Source organism: Rhea americana, unplaced genomic scaffold (assembly GCF_003343005.1).
Source record: "Rhea americana isolate MKP2758 unplaced genomic scaffold, rheAme1 scaffold_28, whole genome shotgun sequence".
Taxonomy (NCBI): Eukaryota; Metazoa; Chordata; class Aves; order Rheiformes; family Rheidae; genus Rhea; species Rhea americana.
In genome coordinates, this window is record NW_028186401.1 from 1,696,673 (window position 1) to 1,720,771 (window position 24,099).

General features: G+C 37.4%; 1 protein-coding gene across 1 annotated transcript in view; it reads left to right on the forward strand.

The window, feature by feature from the left end:
* LOC146593779 (protein FAM169B-like) overlaps window positions 1-24,099 on the forward strand; it is an 89,643-nt gene that overhangs the window by 11,141 nt on the left and 54,403 nt on the right. Inside the window, 5 exon segments of the mRNA XM_085308623.1 lie at window positions 1,970-2,103; window positions 4,863-4,962; window positions 12,529-12,614; window positions 14,293-14,467; window positions 23,024-23,206. Coding sequence (XP_085164749.1) covers window positions 1,970-2,103; window positions 4,863-4,962; window positions 12,529-12,614; window positions 14,293-14,467; window positions 23,024-23,206 — 678 coding nt within the window.

A 24,099-nucleotide genomic window follows, 5' to 3' on the forward strand; every position in this document is an offset into this window, starting at 1 on the left:
AGAGACTCACCTGGAAAGCTACGTTAGTGGGATGTTGCTCAGAGGTTTCACCTAGTGCCTTATTATTTAACTTGTGACATTATTTCATCCTTTCAAATGGGTCACTGTTACCTTAGAAAACAAATATACCTACTAGAAAGTTAGTGTAACTTTCAAGGCACTACTTATTATCTTCAATGAGAAGAGGCTGTGATTGTGCTTATTAAGTTGCTGTGGCTTAACAATGGCAGGACATAGTCTTGTAAATGGCATCTCATAAATAGAATTTATTAGCACAACCAGTATTTTTCTTTGTGCTAAACTTAAGTCTTACATGCTACTCATTTGAAAAGATGGAAAGCAGTTATGCTGGATATGCCTTAATTAAAAAAAACAAATTACCAAGGCTTTTAATAATAATCTTTAATCTCTTCTTTCCCTTGTATGGCACTTTTGTGTTACACAGTATGCTGGGCAAGCCCACTGCAGAAGAAAACTGCCACTGCTAAGTACTGACTGGGATTTTAAAATGCGACTCAACTTGCCCGTGTTGCAGTGCTTCTTTCTCTCCCGTTTTGTCACGTAAAAGCACATTGGAAAAACCATTTACACAGTAGCTTCTATTCAGAATTCTGACTACGTGACTTTGCTATCAAGCTTCAGGGTGTAAGCTGATTGCCTGCAAAGGGCAGGAAAATAGTATGTAAACCATTTTACACAGTGCTGGTTGGTGGTGAATTATCAGCTGTAGTTTCTTACCATTTTGCTAAGGCGTAAGACTCTGATTACTGCTGGGGCCATTGGATGGATGCGTAGGCTGTCCTGGTACTGCAAATCTGATATTCCTATTGAAAGGTATTTTGTTCAGTATTATAATTTTATGATCTGTAGTACTGTAATTTCTAAATCTTAATACAGACTGTTTTTACCATGACCCTCATAAGCCTGTTCATCCTCTCAGCTTGTTACTTTGCACTTCCTATCAGTGCAGTTATTTCACATTGTCCTTGGGTCATGGGAGCTGCCATGTGAGAACAAACTATGATTAAAACTGGAGAATGCAGAACTAAGTTTCAAAATATAACAGTATGGCAGAAGAATTTGTCCTCATTTGGGGCTTACAAGAGTTACAGGTACAGTTTATTGATTGAAAGCCCTTTATATTTAAAATATTTCGCTCCTATGGTAGGAGACTGGCAGAATACTATGACCCATTGCTAACCAATTACTTCTGATATTCTTTGTCGGAGCTGGTGATGTACCATCAGTCTGGCTTCTTATACCAGAAGGAAGTTGCTTTGTTCCTCACAAGTACTGTGTTGCTATGGAATTTGTGTTTAAGTAACAGATACCAAATATATGTAAATTTTGTTTGCATACAGTTAGCAAATACCTTTCATTAATATCTTATACCGGTGTTACATGAATTAAAAGTTATGTTTCATAGAAGACTGTGGTTATTACTTTGGGAACTCTTCTGCGGGTAAGTATTTTAATATTTTTTAACACTATTTCGTATTTGTGAAAGTAGCTAATTGAAATGACTCAACAATGAGAAGGGGGTAACTAAGGATATACAGCAGATCTGGACTGACCCATAAAGGGGCAGTCTTCCAAGAAGCAGTGGAAGCCTTGGAATTTTTTTCCTGTTATATTTTTAGATAGTACTAAAAATCAAGCTGTATTTTGACGAAGTTTTTTGCTCTTCCTGCTTTAAAGTAAGCTACTTGTACTTAGAGAAATTTAAGAATGTGCTTGTTCAGTTTGAAAGAGACAAATGTGATTTGATGCTGTCACAGTTCTACTCTGCCAAATACGTATCAAGAGGTAGATAACAAATATATATAGATTTTTACCAGTCTTGCCATTTTAGACTAGGATTAGACAAAAGGCCCAGTTACTCCAGTAAGCTATTGGGGAAACTGGAGCTTTAAAATCCATATTTATTAGTTCACTTAAAAAAACCTCTTGTTTTCTATTTTAACCACAGATCCTGTTTACTTGGTAGACACGTTAGCAGGAGATCCAAAGTTTCTGCAAGCAGATGCTGAAACATACTATGAGAAACTCTTGAAGAAATCATAATCTACTCCTGACATTTTTTCTGTCCCTGGAGGAGAAAAGGTAATAGACTGATGTTTTTCTTACTGAAAGTTAGATTTTTGCAAAAGCTAGCTTCTTGGTTGTGTTTATAGTGACCAGGTTAGGAATATCTTAAAATCAGCAGATTCTTCTTCATGTTGAGTAGTTTGCATCCTGCAAATTAGAGGGAAACTGAAAAAAAGTCTATTACCCTCCAGAGAGTGGATGAGGGTTTGAAGTGTTAGCTAAACTTTGCATCTTGACCTAATTCCTTACAGGACTGAACCAAAAGTGAATCTGGTAGACGTTTATACCAGGTCCCACCTGTGTACTCTGTACATATGCAGGTATTGTGATACCTCTTTTCTGTTTCCATTCCTTCTGACAGTTACCTTGATAACTTTGAATGTGAGTTCTCTTAGAAAATTTTGATTAGAAGTGATTGATAGATAGTATAAATGTATTTGCCAATGCTTTGGCATCCAGTCTTGAGCCRCTTAAGGAGTGGGTTGGAGATGACTGAATAAGTCTATTAAAAATTCTTACATTAGTCAGCATGTAAAACCTTATATTCTGGATAATTTTTGAGATTATGAAAGGTGTGCCRGACCAGGTGTTATTGTACTATCACAATAGAAAGTGGGTTAGTTGAAATAAGTGTTTATTTGGAATACAGTGGCTCTTCTACAGTTTAGGAAAATATACAGTAGTTTCTAGAAAGATGCTCTTAATGGGGTAGCTTTGTGTTTGAGAAGTGATTATGAATAGCTTTAAATACTGTTTTAATGCCCTCTAGTGGACTGTGTAGGGTTAAATACCAGCAAACCTGAAAATGCAAGGGTCCCTCAGTTTAATGTTTCTCTGTCCTTAGCTCAGCTTTTCATGCCTGGTTGCACTTTTAGAAGCTCATTTACTCTACAATTTAGCATAAAATCCCAGGCAGTGCTGTATCTATTYCTGCAATAGCCAGACACAGTGAGATCAGTTAAAGGTGGACTTCTGGCTTTTGATTCACAACTGTCTTGATTTTGTGGCATGTCATCAGACTTTAAGTATGATATGACTGATTTAAGTCTCATAGCAACAGATTTCTCTTTGCATTCATTTTATTCAGGTCTAATCTAATCTGCAGTCAGACAGCTAGTCAAAAGCTTAAGTAATAGTAATGTTCCTGCTGTATTTTTTTCCATATAAACTATAAGGAATGATTCTATGAATGTTGATATTTTGTAATTAAAAACAAAGTAACTGTAATAAGGTTAAGACCCCATCCCCTGTGGTCATCTGAGCTAACAATCCCTATTACAGACCTACAACCGGAAGGATGAGGGTTTTCCTATTTGGATGGTTGGCTGTAGTTGCCAGCCTTTTTTTTCCTCTGTACAACTGAATTAAAGCAGGTTTCAGGTGGCAGGACCAACAGCTGTGCATAATTAGCTAGCAAGTGTTAGGTAGCTGTCAGGCCACTTACTCAGGTCGCCGAACTTTTTTGGTATGTCATAGTGTTTGCTCAAGCATTCAGTATCTGAATAGCAAGGATTATTGGAAGTCAGGATGGAAGTACATTGGCAGAGTTCATACAGAGAAAGCTATATACTTGGCTCATACTAATGTTATTAACACCCGTGAAAGTGTACGATCACTTACAAAACAACATAACAGTCATAGCAGTAGAATTGGAAATAGTATTGGCCTTTTTATTATAGTGTCACTCCCAGGTGCCACTATGACATCGATGCTGTTATATTTGTAGCAAGAAAAGAAGGACTGAGTCCCCAGAACATACTGAGATTTCAAGAAGCTCATGCATACAGATTTCAGGCAGTTTTTGGTTTCTTTCCAGGAGCCCAGTTTTGCACAGATGACCCCAGGATTCTGCCACTGATGATCTAGTGAGCATTGATTTCAACTTATTAAAGTTGTTACCTTGATAATCCATATTCATACTACTCTTTCCATGCACCAAAAAATATTAAATATATCACACGACTGATTTGAGTTTCATAGCAAACTGACAAATGGGTGCAATTAGAGAGAGAGGCACACCCACACATACACAATGGACCAGATTTTCGAAAGTACAGTACATATTGTGCTAAATTATGCACGATCTTTGCCTCTACCTAAACCTACATGAGAGCATTTTCAATATTCTTATGGAAATCGTCATCTCTATGCATATAGAGCTGTTTGAGCACAGTAATTTTGTGTTTATGTATCACATCATTTATAAGGGTAGTCTGAGAGGTTGCAAGCTACATTCTGGTTTTAGCTTTCTCTGCAACTTTACCGCCTTGTGCCAATTTCTACCCTCCTTGTGCCTCACAGATAAACTGTCCAGGCACTACCCTAATGCTTTGATACTCCCTATACCCTGAGGCTTTAATTCATTGTTTACAAAACACCACAAATCCTCAGCTGGATAATGCTGTAAGAAGTGCAAGTTGTATTTGTTTTTATTTGATACAAATGTGTCTGGTCTTTCATAACACCATTTGTCTGTATGTGATGGATCATGCCCTGTAACAGTGTTCAAAGGCAGGTTATGTACTAAATGTAAGTCAGTATTAAGCTCTTTTCTAACTTTACTAGCTAAATCCTTTTAAAATAACATTACTTACTGATAATATTAGAGGATTATGTATATATCACTTAGTGGCTTGAAGTTCAAGGTTGAGAGGGTGTTGTGCTAAGCTTATTCCATGCATGTTAGTAAAACATACTGTAAGTGCATCAAATACATTAAGTACTCTTGCCAACTTTGCACTACAAACAGCTATAGGGCTTTCTTGTTTTTTTAGGTAAAACTTGAAGATTCTTGTGTGTGTTTTGTTCCTCTCTACCAAAATATTCCTACTTTCAAAATGTTGCTGTTAACTGATGCACAGAATAAAGAGACAGGCTAGATTTGGTCAAAATATTTTGAAATTGGAGTAGTTGTACTTTCTTTTACTTTAAAGTTGGTCTGCTGCTTTACATACTTTTTTTTTCTGGTATTTTTGGTTTTGTTTTGAGTATGAAGCAGATTCAGTACACCTTTCAGGGATCTATATGAGTGGCCTACTGACTTAGAAGGGAGGGATGACTGTCAGGGTTTTCAAATTCTTTGCATAGCTCTGCTACTGGTGAAAGAATGTCTTTGGATAAATCCCTTATTCTGTCTGAATTTGTTCAATGGGATAATATTTTTCTACTTTGGGATAATGTGAAACTTAATGGATAGAACTTTGAAATTTGTAAACAAGAGCAAATACATGTGAAATGGTATGAATGGTGGAGGTTTTACTGATTCTTATTCATATTATTTTTTCTGTGTGGTGTCTTCTTCAGTTCTAGGTTTAATTGCCTCCTGTTTTCTGCCATTGGCTGCAAGTAGTAAATTTGGACAGAGTGGACACTCACAAATTGAATTAAACACATTTTATTCGGCAGTTCTCCCCAAATTTRCTTTAAAATTTACTGTCTTTGCCTTGCTTACTACTAGTAATACTGGTGTTTTCCAATTACAGCCATGTGTCATCCTGGCAGGGATATACTGCAATTGAGTTATAGGCAGTAGAAATCAGTATGAAATTACTGAGGTCTCACGAATCATTGCTTGAAGTATCAACAGGTTGTTAAGATTTGAAGTAATAATTGTATCTAAGTTTTCTCTTCTTGCTGTCAGGGTCACAGTGTCTCAATACACAGCCTAGTTTCTTCCTACTTACTCTCTTAGACAGCTGTATGGGCTAGATTTGGTGTGTGAAAAGCTGCAAATGTAAAATAAATAACAAACGTTGATACCACTGTCAGTAAACACCAAAAGCACTGATGTGACCCATGAAATGAAGAGTTTTAACTGTTTTGAAGCAGTTGAACTATGCATTGGCCATTATATGTATCACTTAGATAATCTTCCAGAACACATGAAGTCTTGACTCTATAATCTGTTAAAATTTAAGCCCCCAAAATGCGGCAGCACATTAATGAGATCTGTCACTAAAACCACATCTGATTTTTTTTTTCTTTTTAATGAAAGGATAAGCTATTTCTCAGAAGAAGTATACAGCCAGTATTTTTAATAACACAACAAAGGCAAGGCTAACAAGTTTAGTACTCTAGGTTCAGTTCTTAGAGTGGCAGGTTATGAGCTTACACTCCTTGAATAGGTACTGTTAGTGTAACTAAATATTCATTTGTTCAGTCCAAACCCTGCAACTAGGAAATTTCTTCATAAGAACAAAACCTGATTAAAATCAGCTGTGATTGAAGGTGAACTCTGCAGGGAGTTTTCCAGCTCCTTCTACATATACTTTCCATTGACAGCTCTCTAATGCTTGTGATTCACACAGTTGAAAGTGGGACAACTTTCCAAGATAGAAGTGTAGTCTTTAGACCAGAGTTTATGGTCCCTCTAAAACTGTTGAAATAGAAGTACTTTTCCAACATTAATTTATATATCACATTAACATTTTTATGAAGAGGCACTGCTGTGATAAAGGAAAGAAGCATGTACACCAGAGGCCATATTTGCACTGATTGCAGTTACGTATACTTTCTGACTTGCGTTCAAAGGAATGTAGTTGAAAACAGCATTAAGTTAGTTTAGGTTGCCCAAGAGGAATGGGGGTATGTAATAATTACAGAACAAAAGTAAAGAATCATTGAAAATATGCAGTCGAAAGYGATGGATTTAGCACAAATCTTCAGTTTTGTTGTCTAATAGTAGTAGGAGCAACATATATTAGAGATATGTATACACAAAGGAAAAAGTTTTACCAAAAGGAACAAGTCACACAAGTCCACAATGGTGACTAGATTATATGATAGTTATCTTAATTTAAAGCTTAAACCTAGCAAAATAAGCTGCCGCTTGTATTTTAAACAACAAACTGAATTACTGCTTACAAACCTTTAGCTTACTTCACTGGCCCATCGTAAGAGTCCCACAGAGATCAACAAGTCTAGGTATTTAAATAAGGCCTGCATCATCTGGCTTTTAATATTGCCTTTTGAAAGTATGACTTAAGGCTTTTTCCTGGAAGTCCTCTGTTTCTGGATTTTACATGCTATAAATTTATGGCCAACATTAGTAGATGTGGAAGATATGATTCCTACATATGCCAGACTTTTTTTAACTAGATGAATTTTAATAATTTTTCATTAGTTCTCTGAAGTCTACTGGGGTGTGTGTATGTATGTATAGGTATATATAAAGTATTTTATCCAAATAGTTTTCTACAGTTAAACAGATTTGGAATTGACTTTTAGGGCAGGAGGCTGTGTCACGTGGCAAGTCCATCTGGATTTGCTTACCTGTCTGACCTTTCATTCTGACCAATGAACAGATCAAATAATTTCAGAACAAATTTCTCCAGAGAAAAGCGCTATTTATTAATTCACTCACCATTAATAAACCATATGGACAAAGAATTAAAACTCTGAATGGTTTGTRGGGTTGTTTTTACTCAAATTTTACTCTTTTTTTTGTGAGCTGTGGTTTCATCCAGCTGGGAAGAGACTAACAATTTTGCAGTAGCTGGTCTCTTTTCCTCTTTCTCTTGTGCTCTCTGGGAGTGTCTGTGTTTGAGTTTCAGTTCACATCAGGAGTGCTCTTAGAAGCAAATTTCCTGATTGTCCTGATATACTGTGCTTTGGTTCGTCTTAAGGAGCAGTCTCAGTATATGTGAGCTGGATTGCTTTTGGCTGAAATGAAACTAGAAGATGTACTCTGGAAACACACTGATGTGCCCCAACTGCTAACGGGCTTTGAGTTTTCATCACCAGGCTAGAACTTGTGAATGTCAGGTTCTCTGCACCAACTGTTTTGCTCTGCAAATTCACTTTTATTAGGCTTGCTAATGCAGACATGGCCACTGATACTTCCTCTTGCAGTTCACTCAGACCTTTCAGAAAGCCAGGATGTTACACTGATTTATATCTTGACTTTGTCTTGTTTTGGAAAAACTGAAGCTTCTCCATTCTGCATCCTTTATTCTCTATCCTCCTTGATCTGTGAGCTTCCTAAGTGAGTAGACATTGGAATATACTGGGGGAGAGGTGTTTTGCTGAGAAGTGACTGGAAGTAGAGTAGGAGATGCAACTAGTAAGAGATGGGTAGGACATATTTAGATGTGTTTTCTCAGGTCCTGATGTGGGTAGTGGAGCAGAGAGAAGCAGTGGAATCCTCCTTGCTTCGTCCTGCCATGTCTTGCAGGTTTTTTGAGGCTATATCGGACTGCTTCTGAGGGCCGAGACCTCCTTTTGCTCTAATGGCTGCACTGGTTGGTGACTGCACAAACTCTAGCTAGAGCCTTCTAAATTCAGTTCTTTTTTCCAGCCCTATCCCTGACACCATCACTTTCTCTAGCTTCACTGCCAAATCTCCAACTTTGATGCCAGAGAGATGTCATGAAGCAACTGACATGGGGTTTCTTCTTTAAGCTTCCTTTTTTTTWWAAAAAAAAAAATCTATAATCATTATAATTATTGCATATGTAGAACAAACAATTTATATAACGTTTGAATATAATAACCACAGTAATACACTTATTTTCCCACAGTTCCCAAAGCAGAAGTTGTCAATCTAACCATTTATGTTTGAAATCCTAATACTTTATACTTTAGAAAAATTTCAAATTTGAAAATTTGAATAAATCTGAACTTGACAGTCTAGATACGTGTTTGCCTTTGAATAGGTCTAAGGATTGATTCTTGGACATAGGTTAAAGAGGGATTGATTGCAACACTGAGATTTGTATCTGATCATCTTGATGAGGTGGATTGTCCAGAAGTGATGCTTAGCTTGTGGTCTGAAATGACCTGTGTGTTGCAAAGAGCAAATGAACATGGCAGCTTTTCCACAGGACTTGGTCTTGGTTGGGAGCATTTTTAATTTATTTGTGATGGGCAGAGTGTTCTGTTACTGTATCTGTACGGATATTTTTATGAGAATGTAAATTGTGTTGTAAGGGTTTACAGAGCATAGCATGGGTGATTAACATCTTTATAACACTAAATAAACATATCCTACTGTGGCATTTTCTGTGTGCTGTATATAATAATTTACAATAACTGCTAGATGCTACGGAACATTTATCACAGGACATTTGCAACAAATCATTGAGTAAAACTTGAATTGTTGAAGAAAATGTAAGTGGTTGCAGGGAAGATATCTATCTTAGATACTTGAATGGCTGCCATTACTGTAGCATCTGCATGCCTCCTAAGCTTTAATGTATTCATTTCTGTAAGACACTTGAGAGAGAGAGAGATGCTCTTATTCCATTTTAAATATAGGGAACTAGGACACACCGCAACTCAGGGTATGTAGGCATTGTAAAATGCAGTTTAATGTAGTATCTCTGAGCTTTCTCAATTATCAGAGGTGACCTAGGCATGGTTGCATGGAATTTCTTGTTGGGGTAATTTATGTTCTCTTTCCAAGGTGGAAATGTGACAAAAGTGACCTGTAATCTGACATGTACTATCAATCTGAAATACTCTCAAAATCCACGAAAAAGTAATGTCAGAAGACCTAATAGATCTGGTATTTAGTAGACAAGCTCAAATTACATCTTTTACACATTTTATGTGTAGTACTGCCTTTGATTTAAGTTGTGACTGAGGGATGGGTTTTGGCAATTTAGATGAAGACTAAGGAGGAAGAAATACCAAGCTGGACATTGTTCTAATTATTCTGTTTTACTCCTGAATCCGGAGTCCTGACGCACATGTTTCATTCAAATGGTTCCACGCTAGTGTAGGCATATTTGGCCAGCATGCCTTAGGAAGTAAAAATATAATGCAGACTCGGGTAGGGAAGGAATACATTTAACCAGCAAAAGGAAGCATTTCATAATCACAATTGCAGTACGTTTAGCRCCTCGTACAATTCAGCGTTGTTCAGTACTATTTTCCAAATGCCTGTAGTAGTGTAGAATCATATGCTTTAGAAGCTCTCAGCTTCTTGCAGCACTCTAAATACATTTGTCTGACTGCAAGTGGTYGAAGTACTGAGGTTTAGCAAGCCAGCACTTACAAAGCGAGCCACACGACTGAGTGTGTATCTGCTCCAGTAATTGTGGACTGAAATGTATTGGGCTTAGCCATTTCACCTAATCTTGCAATTGCAATAGGCTGGAGGCGTGTACATCATGATTAACAGGGTTCAGGTGATGTATATAACTTACTGAATGTCAATAACTTTATCTTTTTGATCTGGTGACTGTAACCTTATGTCTTGGAAAGAGTAATAAGGCTGGGAAGGGAAAGTGAAGGAACATGTGCTCTCACAAAAGAAGTTTGCGTTTGAAATAGTGTTCCTCAGAGTTGATGATAAAATGAAAATGGGAATGTGGGGAAGCATGAATGGATTTAACTGTGAACCAGATGTTGATTTGAGAAATGATAATAAAAGCAAAGTACATATGTTTGTGTGAAATCTGGAGAAATGTTTTTTCTTCAAGGAATGCATCTGTATAGATAAGGTTGCTCAAGTAATGTGATGTGACAGTTGCTATGTCAACTAGTATTCTCCCCCACACATATTTAAATTATTGAATAGCACAGTAACTGTGCTATAAAAGTAGTTCCTTAGAACATGGTTATGCATCCTCCTATTTTCATCAAAGCTTTTTCAAACTTTTTCTGACCTAAAGGTCAGAAAAATGTGCATTGTATGTGTCTGGACTATGTGCTTTGTGTGTGTCTGGACTGTGTGCCAAATCGCTGTACAGCTCCCGTTGAAGTCAGCATTTGGCCCATTCTGTCCTCTTTGTCTGACTCAGCTCCCTTTGTAGCTGCATGTTTCGTGGATGTGTAATGGCAGCAGTGGCTGCTCGTACTTGAAAGCAGAGTGAAGGAATTGAGGGAACAGATTGAATCCATCACAAAAAGAGTATGAAACTCCCATGCAAGYGCATAATATTTTATGAACTGGATCTGGGGCTATAAACAGGCATCTGCCCTTGCGTGCAATACCTTCTTCATTGTTAATCCAGTACACAAAGTGTAACACTTTTTGGCACATGCTTTAATAATTTATTCAAAATACAAGTTAGCTAAGAAGAATCTCCAGCCTGAAAGCCAGTGGGAGCTGGTAAAGGTTGAAGCAAAGAGGGAAACTAACCTGTTCACGTTAGAAACATTTGTATGACCTGAGGCTAAAAAACAGGTAAATGGTGAATCCTATTAAAGAATCCTATTAAACATCGTTTGCTTGTGCATAAATTTGTCTCTAGCTGATAAATAGCTTTTAACTTTCTCATGTTTATCTGCAGTTGGTAGCTTAGAGAACCAGTAGACAGTTTACTCTGATAGGACTTGAGATGTTTGAACTCCATGCTATTCTTTGGAGCATATTTCCTACATTATGTTTGATCTCTTTGTCTTAAAATGGGAAAGTGAGCTGCCCTATTTAAAAGTAGTAAATACATCGATGTTCTTGAGCACACCTGAAATTGTGGCTTTGTAGCTTCTGTAGGTGGATGTCCCTGCTGTACATATAATAAGTTCTTTTTTCTGAAATGTTTGCTGCCTGATGTATCAGTGGTTGTAAAAGACTTAATATCTGTCTTTATTATAAAAACTAATCTAAATCTTTAAAAACTAATACCCTTTGAAGTGTCCCTGTGCTAAAAGGTTTCTTCTGATCAGCGCTGGGGAGAAATTTCAGTCTTACTGTTGCTATTGATCTTTCTCCTGTAAATCTAATGGCAGGAATGAATTCTGTGGACAAACTTAAGGGAGTTGGTTTTTAAATACTTCTGGATGTGTGAAGACTTCAGGAAGGGTGGGAAGAAGTAGAATGCAAATTCTGTATAGCACTTACACAAGTGCAAGTATATTTATACCTAAATAATGTATAGGCTTGTGATAAAATTTTGCTTCAAGGCAAAGTTTACCTTACATATCTGTGCATATGTCTGTCCTTTGATGAGAACGTCTCTTCATGCATTTGAACTGTATTGAATATCTATGCATGCAGAAATTTTAGGGTCTGCACTCTAAAGGTACAGATATATAGAAATTCAATCATGTGGGCAGCCAAAAAGGTGTTGATGAAGTGGATATGAAAACTTTTGAGGCTTGCATGGCAGCTAAAGGTCTCAAAGAAAATTCAAAAATACAACCCTCAGTTAATTTTTAGCTCCCAGAGAGCGCTTTCTGTCCCAAATATCACTCAGTCATAGTGTGGTACTATACAGATACCATGCAGGAAGCGCTTTATCCATATGCTCAGAGGTTGTCATACCAAAGTTCATAAGAAAAACTGCCTTCACTTGATCGTACATCCAGTATTGAAAGTTGGATATCAGGAGAGATAAAGATGAAATTGAAACAGTGCATTGTTCTGCTGTCTCAGCAAATCAAACTAAGTCAGCTGGAGGGAGAAGTGGATGTAAGCCTGCTTGTGGAAAGGTGTAGAGCCAGATAAGTATTTATCTATAGCTGATGCACTCCCCTATCCTTTACTTTTTGTAGTTTTGGCAGTTTATTTGAACCAGTCTTGGTGGCTTGTTGAAGATGTAGTAAAGACAGATGATCCTTCTAGAGAAGGGCTAATTTCAGTAAGGATGTTATTTTAAACATTTGCCTTTACCCTGGAGTTAGAACAATCATATGTAATTCTCTCTGGTCTCCCTTAGCTCATGTTTTATAATCTGTGGGATCTGGAGTACATGGGCCACCAAGTACTTTAAATGTCTCCCATTGCACAGTGACATGCACATTCACCTTCTCTAAATAATTTTGTGCAAGCAATTTATGATTCATCTGTGGGATTTATTCTATGTGTTTTACTTTGCCATCATTGCCAGGTAAAGAAATAATCAGATGAACAGAATTATTGCATTAGTAATAACTCTTCACATTAGTGCTACTTGACTGTCTGATGAGAGGTGTTACCACCCTTTGGAACAATGTGTTGTCTAGCTATTTACAAATTTTTTTTGCCTTGGACAGTGTTTATGTTGTGCTTATTTTATTGAACTGTTATTTAATAGGTTTTAGACCTATAATTTAATAGATTTAAAATCTGTAATTCTTTTTCACAATAAATCATCTTAGCAGGATACAGCTATTTTTTGTGGGTGAATAATTTGAGAGATTCTGGTAATCTTAAATTTAATCTGTTTTCAACTGAGAAATCAGTTGCCTAGTGTAAGGGGGCTTTTGTTCCCGTGAGGATATTAAGTCAGTCCTATTTCTTACTCAGCCCTCTATGTCCAGCCTTGGTCCTTAATGATTGTTTTCATTTATAATCTTCCCTAATATCTGTTATACAGCAAGTTTAAAATCTTCACTTTAATTCACTGAATTAAATAGGCTTTCTGTTTGTAACTGAACYGGAGGGATTTTGAGATACAAATTCTTGCAGGATAGAACTTGGGGCAGAAATACAGGCTTTCAGCCAATTTTCAAGCATCTGCTATAGCTACAGAGGATGAAAAAATACCAGAAAACAGAAAGCTTGCCCTTTCTAGCTTATTGCTAAGAGTTACATCATCATTATTTGTAGAAACTCATTTTCTTTTTCTACATTCCTGCAAACKTTGCTGGCACCACTTTTTTGTCTTACTGACCAGTATTGTCTTATTGTTCCTTTGTATTTCTTCATCTGCCTGTCCTGTTGGTTATCGAAGAAGAAGCACTGTATAAAAGCGTAATTGTTCCTGTTGTTATGTGAGGATTATAAGCTATTTGGGATGGAGACTATTTTTATTCTCTGTTTTGTATAGTGTCTGGCTCAGTAAGGTAAGCTCAGTATGGCTTAAGTTTAAGCTTAAGTTTGGGCTCAGTAAGCCCATACCGGAAGTTCGTTGATGCCGTAGCAAGAGAGATAGTGAAAAGGTGGTCAGGATAACACGGTGAATCCTCTCTGCAATTCTCTTTTGGGTCAGTTTAGATTGCCTTGATCCTATTTCCAACTCTGTCACTCACTGTGAGTAGTTAAAAAACTTCTTTTCCTGGTGCTTTAATATTCCTCTCTGTGACAACAGGAAAAATGGCAGGCTTTATAAATTATTAGTAGATTATTCCGTGCCTTTTGGATGAAGGATGGAACAGTAGAAAAAAATATTTGTATTATCCTGTCTGGACCAATTCATGGGGTATTTTCCCCAAGTTACGTGAACATGTTCCCTGACCACCTCCTTCCCAGCCCATTTAATTTTGAAGTCTTTCATGGAAGGCAGAATACTGTTCTTTGCTTCATTTGCTTTTGGTCGTTTTTGTTTGTTTTCTAAGGTCCAGACATTTGGAGAGAGGATTGTCCTCTTTGTTCTGAACTACATTATTTTTGGAATGCTGGAAGGGAGTTCAGCTAATGATGCATTCTTTCTACCTCACTCTGCCACTGAGTGTGCCAAGATACTCTGGAGAGATGATGAGGTTGTTGCCTTTTGTACAATCAAGGTGAAAGGTAAAGTTGTTTTAGAGACACGTTTCCATTGGCTCGTGATAACTAGAAATGTAATGCTTTTGTTTGTCTTTCAGGATAAATAATCTTGGCTCTTGTTTACATTTTTTATATTGAATCTCTCTCAGAATGAATCTAGGGAACAAACCTTACCAGAATTTGGAAGCCATCCATTTTACTTTCATTTAAACATGATGTTTCCAAGTTCTATTCTCAGTTACACAGAGTGATCTGAGGTACTGGTTTATTCAAATATAATATGTTTTAATGCAGCCAAGTAAAAAGTCATACATCCAGGAACAAAGAATGCAGAGCCTACCAATAGAAGGGAGGACTGTATCCTGGAAAGAATGATGTCTGAAAACAGGTATACAGTTCACATTGCAGAAGTAGTGTATCAGGAGTAGCTGGTGGCAAGAAATGGTAATATCCTTGGATGCGTAAGGAGCAGTTGCTAGGTTATGCAAAGGAAAGTGTGTGTCCTACATCAGTCCTGGAATACTTTATCTACTTTATCTAACCTTTTGAGAAGGCTGTTGATGAATAATTGATTTCATCATTAATTGGTTAATTAGTGTAGAAAAGATTCAAAATATACTTGATGCTTTAGGGATGCTTGCCAACATAAGCCTTAGTGAAGGTGTTTTTTTTGAATTGAGAGTTTATATTAATGCAAATATATTGCTATTAGCCAGTCCAGTGTAGAAAACACCTCATTAGAATAACTACAGATTTGCAGTTGAGTACATACCTTTATTCAGGAGCTGATTACGTATCTGTGTTTAGGATACAAAGGTGTGATCTTGAACACCAGCAGCTTAAATGTAGACAAGTTGATATTTTTGGAGGTAAATGTATTGCTGAAGTCAACAATCAGAAACCATCTGTCATAAAAGGGGAAGAGAAGAAACAGCTGTGTAGATGTAGATGCTTTTAGATTCCGGAGGACGGTTTCAAGTTGCCATCCCTGGCAGAGTCTTAAAAGGCAGCAGCACTAAGAGATGTTTTGCTTTTCTGTTACCTTGGAAAGCATAAGCTCCTTATTCACAATGAGGTGTATCTTGTACTTCACTGTGTTGGTACAGTGCTGCTGTACAATCAGTGATGAATCATGTCTTGGCCTACTAATAAGGAATCTTACTTATATCTGTGAATATACTGATGAGCTCTTTTATTATTGGGAAGCACTTCTATTACCATCATATATTTTTCTTTAAGTCCGTAAATATTTCTGAGTAAAGATTTTGGAGAGAAATGATTGTATGGGCTGTAATGATTCGTGCTTCAGTAAAATAAATTTGCACAGTAGTCTGTTATGGGTGGAATATTAGCCAAGCTGAAACTGTTTCTGTGTAAATTGAGAGTCACGGTTTGATTTTAAACCAGGTCCATATAAAATACAGATTCTTTGAATCCAGCTTTGTCAGCATCTGTCTTTGGTTGCCAATGCTTTTTTTTTCTGGGCAGCTGTATTTGTTAGTTTTTGGCTTGTGTCACAAAATGCTGCAGACATTTGCCAAAGCCTTTTGGGGAAGTTTGAAACTGATTGTTTTTGCCTCTTATTGCTGTATGTATTTAGAAAATAATTCCTTTCTGAGGTTCTGTAATTGCAATTTCATACCAACCATGCTCTGACTGATCCTGTTCTTTGTGCATTATATAACATGCATGGATTTATTAGGTCCAAAACAAGCTCAGCTAACTATCTACCCTTATAAGTCGTATTTCACAAACTTTGTGAAATAGTTTTTCAGTCTAATGTAATTTTTTTCCTTTTGCTCTCCTGGTCAGAGCGTTTAGGAGGGGCAGCTTTAAGTACAGGACATTATATGATGCTGGATCTTTTGTTACAACTTCTGTTACTAGGCAGAAATGATCTTCTGTGCCCACTATGAGATCATGATTCTCTTTATTTCTCTGCTGTGCAGTTACCTGGCCATTCTCCATGGTTTTATTTTCTTCACTAGGTAGTTGAGACTCATGCTTACGTTGTATTCAACTCTGTATTTTTCTCATCTGTGAATTTTCCATTATCCACAGTATGACAAAAAAAAAACATGCTTCAGTGGAGCCAAACAAAGCTGTGGAGCATGGCTATTTCAAATACGAATCATCCAGGTGAATCATAGAAACAGGTGACCAAGGAGGAGAGAGTTTGTTCTATCTTTGCTACACATTTGGTTTGCCCTTAGGAAAAGCGGATTTTTCCCATGGAATTCAGTGATTCCAATTAACGAGCTTGGCAACATTGTAAAGTCTTTCCAATTTGCCAGTTACTTGGTGGCCTGAACAAAGTGAACTTGATAACGTTGGTCTGGTTCCACACATCTGTCCATCTTATGAATGTCTTTAAATGGATCTCCTTTAGCAGTCTTAATGGAGAGGGACAGACAGTGCTGAGCACCTGTCTTGCTCAGAGACACAGTAACTGCAAGCCAAGTTTTTGAGACAGTTTGGCAACTACTGACGCTGGCCATTCTGCACCTGTTGTGTAGATAAACAGAGGACTCATTCTTCAAGGGTCTCACCTTTCATGAGCATTAGACACCTTTATTAAAATTTATTCATGACTACACAGACTACACCCTAACCTCTCTGGTATGTGCTTAGTCCTGTCCAATGGCAGGTATGCAGCATTTACCACTGAGTGCTCTAAAGATTGATGAGACATACTAAGCCACTAATGAGGCTGATAAGATACTTTGTCACGTGCCAAGATAAATGTCTCCATTTTCATCTATGTCAGCAGCTTCCATATTAGGCAGCTGAGGAGTTCAGACCTCACTGACTGTAGCTACTTAAAGGTAAAATGGAAAATGACAGAGTTTCCTGTGCTCTGAGACATGTTTGCTTTAACCTCTACACCTTTCTTTGCAGACAGCAACCTGCAACACTTCAAATATTTTCTGGAAGACAAAACTAAGTTTTCAACAGATACTTTGCTTTCAAGATCTGTTTTATATTTCTTTTAAATATTCCTTTCATTTTTTTTCTCGACATGCTTTAAACTTGTGTGAAAACCTTAAAAAATGTTTTGTGTAGTGGATTAATGACAGTAATTATTGACAAGATTTTTTGTGCTATCAAACCTTATAATTCCGTAAAAAATCTTTTTTTTTTCTATGTAGTGAGGATTAGTAATCATCAAAGATGGATTTTTACTGCCTTCACACTAATGTGCTCTTATCAGGAGATTGTACAAGATTCATAGAATCAGTAAGGTTGGAAGGGGCCTCCGGAGATCGTCTAGTCCAACCCCCCTGCTCAGCAGGGTCACCTAGAGCATGTTAGACATGGTTGTATCCAGGCGGGCCTTGACTATCTCCAGAGAAGGAGACTCCACAACCTCTCTGGGCAACCTGGTCCAGTGCTCCGTCACTCTCACAGGGAAGAAATTCCCCCGCACGTTCAGGCGGAACTTCCTGTACTTCACTTTCTGCCCATTGCCTCTTGTCCTGTCACCTGGGACAACTGAAAAGAGTTTGTCCCCATCCCCTTGACACCCTCCCTTCAGGTACTTGTACACATTGATMAGATCCCCCCTCAGTCTTCTCTTCCCCAGGCTGAAGAGGCCCAGCTCTCGCAGCCGTTCCTCACAGGGCAGGTGCTCCAGCCCTCTGATCATCTTCGTAGCCCTCCACTGGACTCTCTCCAGTAGCTCCATGTCATCATTAAGGTAAATCAGGAAGGATGCTATAAGCCAGGAGTGTGTTTGACCTTTTAAAATGAAACAGAAGAAAAAATCCTTTTGGTATACAGATAAAAGACCTCAGCTTTTCTACTCTTACCTATTATGTTTCTGTTATGCATAGGAGCTTTCAAGTCATGGGCCAAGCTCTTCTCTGGTACAAAGAGCAAAAGAATTAGAATGCCAAAGTTTAGCCCTTCTGAAGCTTCCTGTCAAACACAGTAAGAGAGTGGAGAAAGACAGTATTTTCTGTAGCATGAGTTAAACCAGCTTTAACATAATGTGTACTGGGCCTCTGAGAAGGCTTTTAAACATGAAATTGAATCACRAGTAAATGCATTTTTGGCTTCTCATTCATTCTTTGCAGATGTTCCACAAATCACACTCTGGGAACACCTGACTGCAAAAAAATCTATGCTGAAGTCAAGTAGRCAAAAGTAAAAATAGCAAAACAGCCCTGACCCCTTGTCTGCTTTTCAGCTATCCCAGACCTTTGTAAAAGCATAGCTGATGGAGGTGGCTGCTGCTGCAGTGGAAAGTAGATGTATCCAGGGGTGCTACTTGGGGAGGGACATACACTGTCTATTCTCCTTTTCCATCTCTCGATCCCAGTGGTACCATAAGCTACACGCCTAATTTTGCAGTGCTGTTCTGTTTGCTCTCAGTTTTGCCCTTTTCTGTGGACAAGAACAGCAGAAGCCCGGCCTTGCTGCCCTGTAAGACGCCTTGATCCAGATCTGTTTTTGGAAGGGAAGAGACAAATTCTTTCCCTCCCTGTATTTTTCTGTTAACAAAATATGATGCAACCTTATGGGCTGATTAATGAAATGGAATAGTTAACATTTGCGTAGATAACACCAGAGTGCTTCAGAAATGATAATATATTTTAAGATGGTCATTGGAAGTGGTTGCCCAAGTTGAAAACCATTTCCCACTATTCTTCTTTATAAGCTTTTGCAGATTTCTTTTACTAATGTGGTAGCTTAGATGGTTTTCTCTAGAAATAGTTCCCCCAAAGAGACCATATACTTCTATTTTCAATTGATTACGTGCCTTTCTTCTAGANAAAAAAAAAAAAAAAAAAAAAAAGAAAGAAATCAGAATCAAAACTAACCTGAAAGACAATTAGCTAAAATCTTGCTGGATAATTGCTTTTTTCTCCGTTTTCTAGCAATAATATTTTTAATACGCATTTCTGAAGCAGACTGAAGGTTCTGGCTGTAATAAAAATTAAATGACTACATACCAGTCAAGACATGAATTYGTTTAATTTTATTGAAGCCAGAACCTTTGTTCCCCTTCTCACATATAAACTTACACAATGGGTTGACCTTGGGTTCTATTCAGCAGAAGTATTCCCCACCCTTTACACAAGCACTTAGCCTGCAGAAGGCCTGTCCAAACATGTGTGCCCCAAGCCAGCTTGTTCAGCAGGGAAACAGTCAGTATGCAAACCTTATTTTGTTTGGGGCCTTTGGATGTGGGGACTTTTTTTTTTTTTTTTTTTTTTCTTTTTTTTTTTTTTTTTTTTTTTTTTTAGTTTTTTTTTTTTTGTGGTTTTTTTTTTTTTTTTTTTTTTTTTCCTGGTTTGTGGCTCTTTGGGAATGCTAATGACTGTCTGCTTTCCTGCCCTTGTAATATCTACTTACCATTTTGCTGGCTTATAAGTTGGTCATTTGGCACTTGTGACCTAACCAAACAGATCAAAGGCTTTCAAAGGGCAGACTGCATAAACACTTCCATTTCCATGGCTAATGCCCTGATTTTCGCTGTCTCCTCCCTCACCCCAGAACTTAGACTGTTTGTGTGTTTCAGCAGTTGAACAAACCTCTAAACAGAATGCGCAAGAGCCTAGTGGTCAGCTCTGTGCCACCATTAGCTTTTGATAACCTCTTTGCTATTGGATGGGACCTAGAGGCAAAATATCCTTTGTTCCAAAGATTTATTTGTTTATTCTCTTTCAAATGTCTCTTGGCTATGACTTTTCTAATATGTTTCCCATGGACAAGGTGAAGAGTGGCTTCATGGTTTCTTTATTTACCATGTGTTTAATCTTTGTAAATCTTTGTCGTCTTCTCAACACAGAATTAGAAGAACAGATATAACTTAGCTGCTGGGATTGCTCCACAACAGTCTTACAAGGATTTAAAGGAGACAGACTATATGAGATAGAATAAACTTGTAAGGACACTTGCAGGAATTCTTAAAGCTATTGACTTCATGAGGAAATGTGTATCCCTTTCTTARAATGTATGGTGCAACACTGCTGGAATCTAACATTTCTGCTGGGCTGGTGGCTAACAATTGGGCTGGGAATATACTCAATTTCTTGGCTAATGGAAAAAGAATAACTACCTATCATATGTTACAAATATTGAAAGGTTATAAACATCACCACAAACCATCCTTTTCCAACAATGTGCTTGAACATATGTTTGAAGTTAAGCGTGCGCTTTGATTAAGCAGAGCTGGACCAAGCCTAGATGTGAATGGAATGGTTATAGAGCTATGTAATCTGTCATATGGCTGGGGATATGTGACGTGGATTTTTGCTAAATGGAGAGCTGCAGCCTTGACAAATCAGTGTCTAGACTTAAATATATTCATATGTGTTTTGTTGAATTTGCATGCTAGGAAAGAGAGTGTTCAGTGAGACCCTGCAGCTATCAGCAAGAGGTATTAGATACCATCTCAAGGAACAGAAGTATACCTCTGTTTAAGATGGCTATGTGGATGTGATAAAAAGAAAATAGGTCATAATAAAAGTCTTAAATTTAGAAAAAAGCTTTGATGAAGAGATTTATGAAACCTTGAAATAGGTCTTAGTGAAGTGATGAAAGTTTCCTGACTTGAGACGCTGAAAACTGGACTGGGTGTTATATTAGTAAGTGGTGTAAGAGAGAMACCCAGGGAGGTCTTGATGGGACTTAACCAACAAAATAAGAAAATCATCTTTTCATCTTTTCCTGGTAGGAAGGCATGGATATCCATTTTTATTCAAACTATCGTATACCCAGATATAACAAGCACAGAATATTCATAGATATTTTTAAAATATATATATATAAAAAAAAATAAGAGGTTTCTATGGTGACTTTCCTATGTGTAGGTAGATGGCGCACTAGTAGAGATCATTTCGGAATTACTTTTGTTTTCAAATAGTTTGAGGTTCTATTTTTTGTGGTGTTTTGTACTTTAAGGAAGTTGTACAAAAGGAGTTGCTCATACACCTCCTGCAGTCAGGCCCTAAGTTGTTTAGGGTGAATATTAGAAGTTTGGACCCTGAATGTCTGTTCTTCATTAACTTTCTGTTGACTCCAATTTGAGTTTACGATGCACGATTGCAAAATAAATCCCTTGATGCTGGAACTAATTTTTTTTTGACAATTTTAACTGAGAAATGGTKTAATAGTTTTGACTCTTATACTTCAGTCTGTATTTTGTTCTTAAAAGAGCCTGTAGACTCTAACAGCATGTCCCCATGATTTGAAATGACTGACTTAATGTGTTTATTAGCACGACGTGTCCTTGAGTAAAAGCCCTGATGTAACATTGATAGTAGTTCAGACAGTGGACTTGAAGCACATACCTACATAAGTTACAAAGTTTTAGCAGAAATGAACTGACTTAAAAAGGAGCAGTTCTTTCTTAAAATACACCACTCAGTAGCTTATGTCTTTATAGCGAATGTCCTCRGTTATTGTCTGTACCCATCTTCCTCCAGAGGTGTGACTTTTGGGTGCTGCAGCATAGGTTTGAGCTTAGGCCATTGTACTGAGTTTAGCTGTCGGTAGGATTCCACTGAATGCTTTCCCCACCGTAGCAACTCTTCTTCAGAAAATTGCCACTTCCCTGCTATGCATTGCACACTCAGCTATGTGTTTTGAAGAAGGCAGGTGACAGACTTTCCTTCCTGTGGCATAGAGTCACTGAGAGAGTGCAGTCGTGGTCTGCTTCCAGTTTTAGGGGGAGTAACCTCAACAGTTAATTTTATGTGGATCTCTTACCAATGAAGGTTTGAAGATGGCCCTTGCGTATGCATTGACAGATAGCAGCAACTGAAAGAGAGAAATATTATTTTGTATAGTTGTTTATGGAATAGAGTGAACTTAGGGATCAAATACTGCTTGAATATATAATACAAGTGTTGTATAACTTTCTGATCAGTAATTGTGTAGGTAGGTATGAAAGTATAAATGACAGAGTCAGTCAAAAGTCATACTTCACAATATTATTGTACCATTTGGGAAGGCACAGCAGCAAGATATGMAGAGGCTTAGGGACCTTCTCTTTTTTTCCCTACAGTCAGTATTAAATTGCTTGTTTAATTGGTATTGGAGTGTTCTCTGGAAACCTTTGCCATTGTCCACTTGCATCAGGCAGTATGCACCTTCTGAATGTTTAGATTTTGCTGTGTTGTGTGGTTCTGTAAATTTTGTAAAAAGAGTTTAGGTGGAGTGATTTGCCAGAATAGCCGAAAGCTAAAGGAATATATTGAAATTACTTTTCAGAATATTTATTCCTCTTTGACTGTAGAACTATTATATCTTTTCAGCTAGCTTCCCTTCATATGTAGCCTGTGTACCTGGATAGCCTGAGTGTAAAGAATCAGAGTCTGGAAACTACTGTGATGAGACCTGTCAACTACATTTTATGATGGCATAAATCTTCCTCCTAGAAAGTGTTTTACTTTCTATTTGGCACAACTACTATCAGTGCAAATGCACTTCAATTGGAGGTAGCCTTGTAGCCTGTAGAGAGAGATCAGAGCAGTATTTGTGGGAGAATCACATAAGCCATACAGGGTTTTCTTAGTGCAGCAGTAGCAACTTCATTTTAAAATTCATGTGTTTTTTACTGTCTGCTTTCAGGGAGCCTTTGTGGTGGTGCTATCAGTCAATGTTATTTGCTGCCAGGTTTGGATAGTATATTTGTCCAGAGAAAGTATAGAAAAGGTGGCTTAGGGATGAAAATACTGCATGATTTCTGTCAGTCTTTTGTGGCTGAGGATGCCTTAGGGATCAGCTGCCCTATTTCTGCTGCCATGTATCAAGGTAAATCATTTGACATGGAAACATCAGGTAAGAGTCATGTATAATGTATAAATTTCAATATAGTCTTGGCAGGATTTTCTTAACTGTATAAGGGTTCTATGCGCTCATTTGAGCTGAAAGATAATGTTGTTAGCACGGAGTTGGTTATTTTTCTTGGGATATTTGGAATTTCCTGGAATTTGGAAGGTAGGCCAATAATTATGTAAACCAAGAGAAACATACAAGTCATACTGCCTGTTTGGCATTTTGCATTCTTATCTCACTGTGTGTAAGAAATAGAACAATGTCATTGTTCATACTAGACAGCGATTTAACAATTTTTTTTGACACCAGAGAGAGAAGAATCATAAGATGTTGTCAAACCTACACTATGCATATAATGTGCTTGTAGATATTGCATTTGTAGGAAATTGTATTTAACAAGCCCTGTACCTGAGCTCTGTTCATTCATCTAGTCTTGTCATTACTTGTTTCTTCACCAAAACATTGACTATCTTTGAATATTTACCATTTAAAAAAAAATGTTGTACAGTTACATATCTTTCTCTGTGTTCTGGTTGGCGTTCTGGCTTTGGTAGTAAAATTTACAGAAAATATCCCTGATAATACTTTTTATAAAACTGTATCCTGTAGAAAAAAATGTTTTTTCTAAACAAGTAGGCTGTTCGGTATGTATTATAGAGATTTTACACTCTATCTATTTTACACTTTTGGCAGTGTTTCTGTTGACTGTTTTGACTTTGCAGTCATTTCCTAGTAAGTATCAATGAAGATTTAACTGTGCCTATTCTTTTTCTCTTTTGGTCCATATGTGCCACCAAATGTATGCAATTATATCCCGGGAGTTCCTAAGGTATTGCTACCTCTAAATTCAGAAAAGAATAGTATTAATA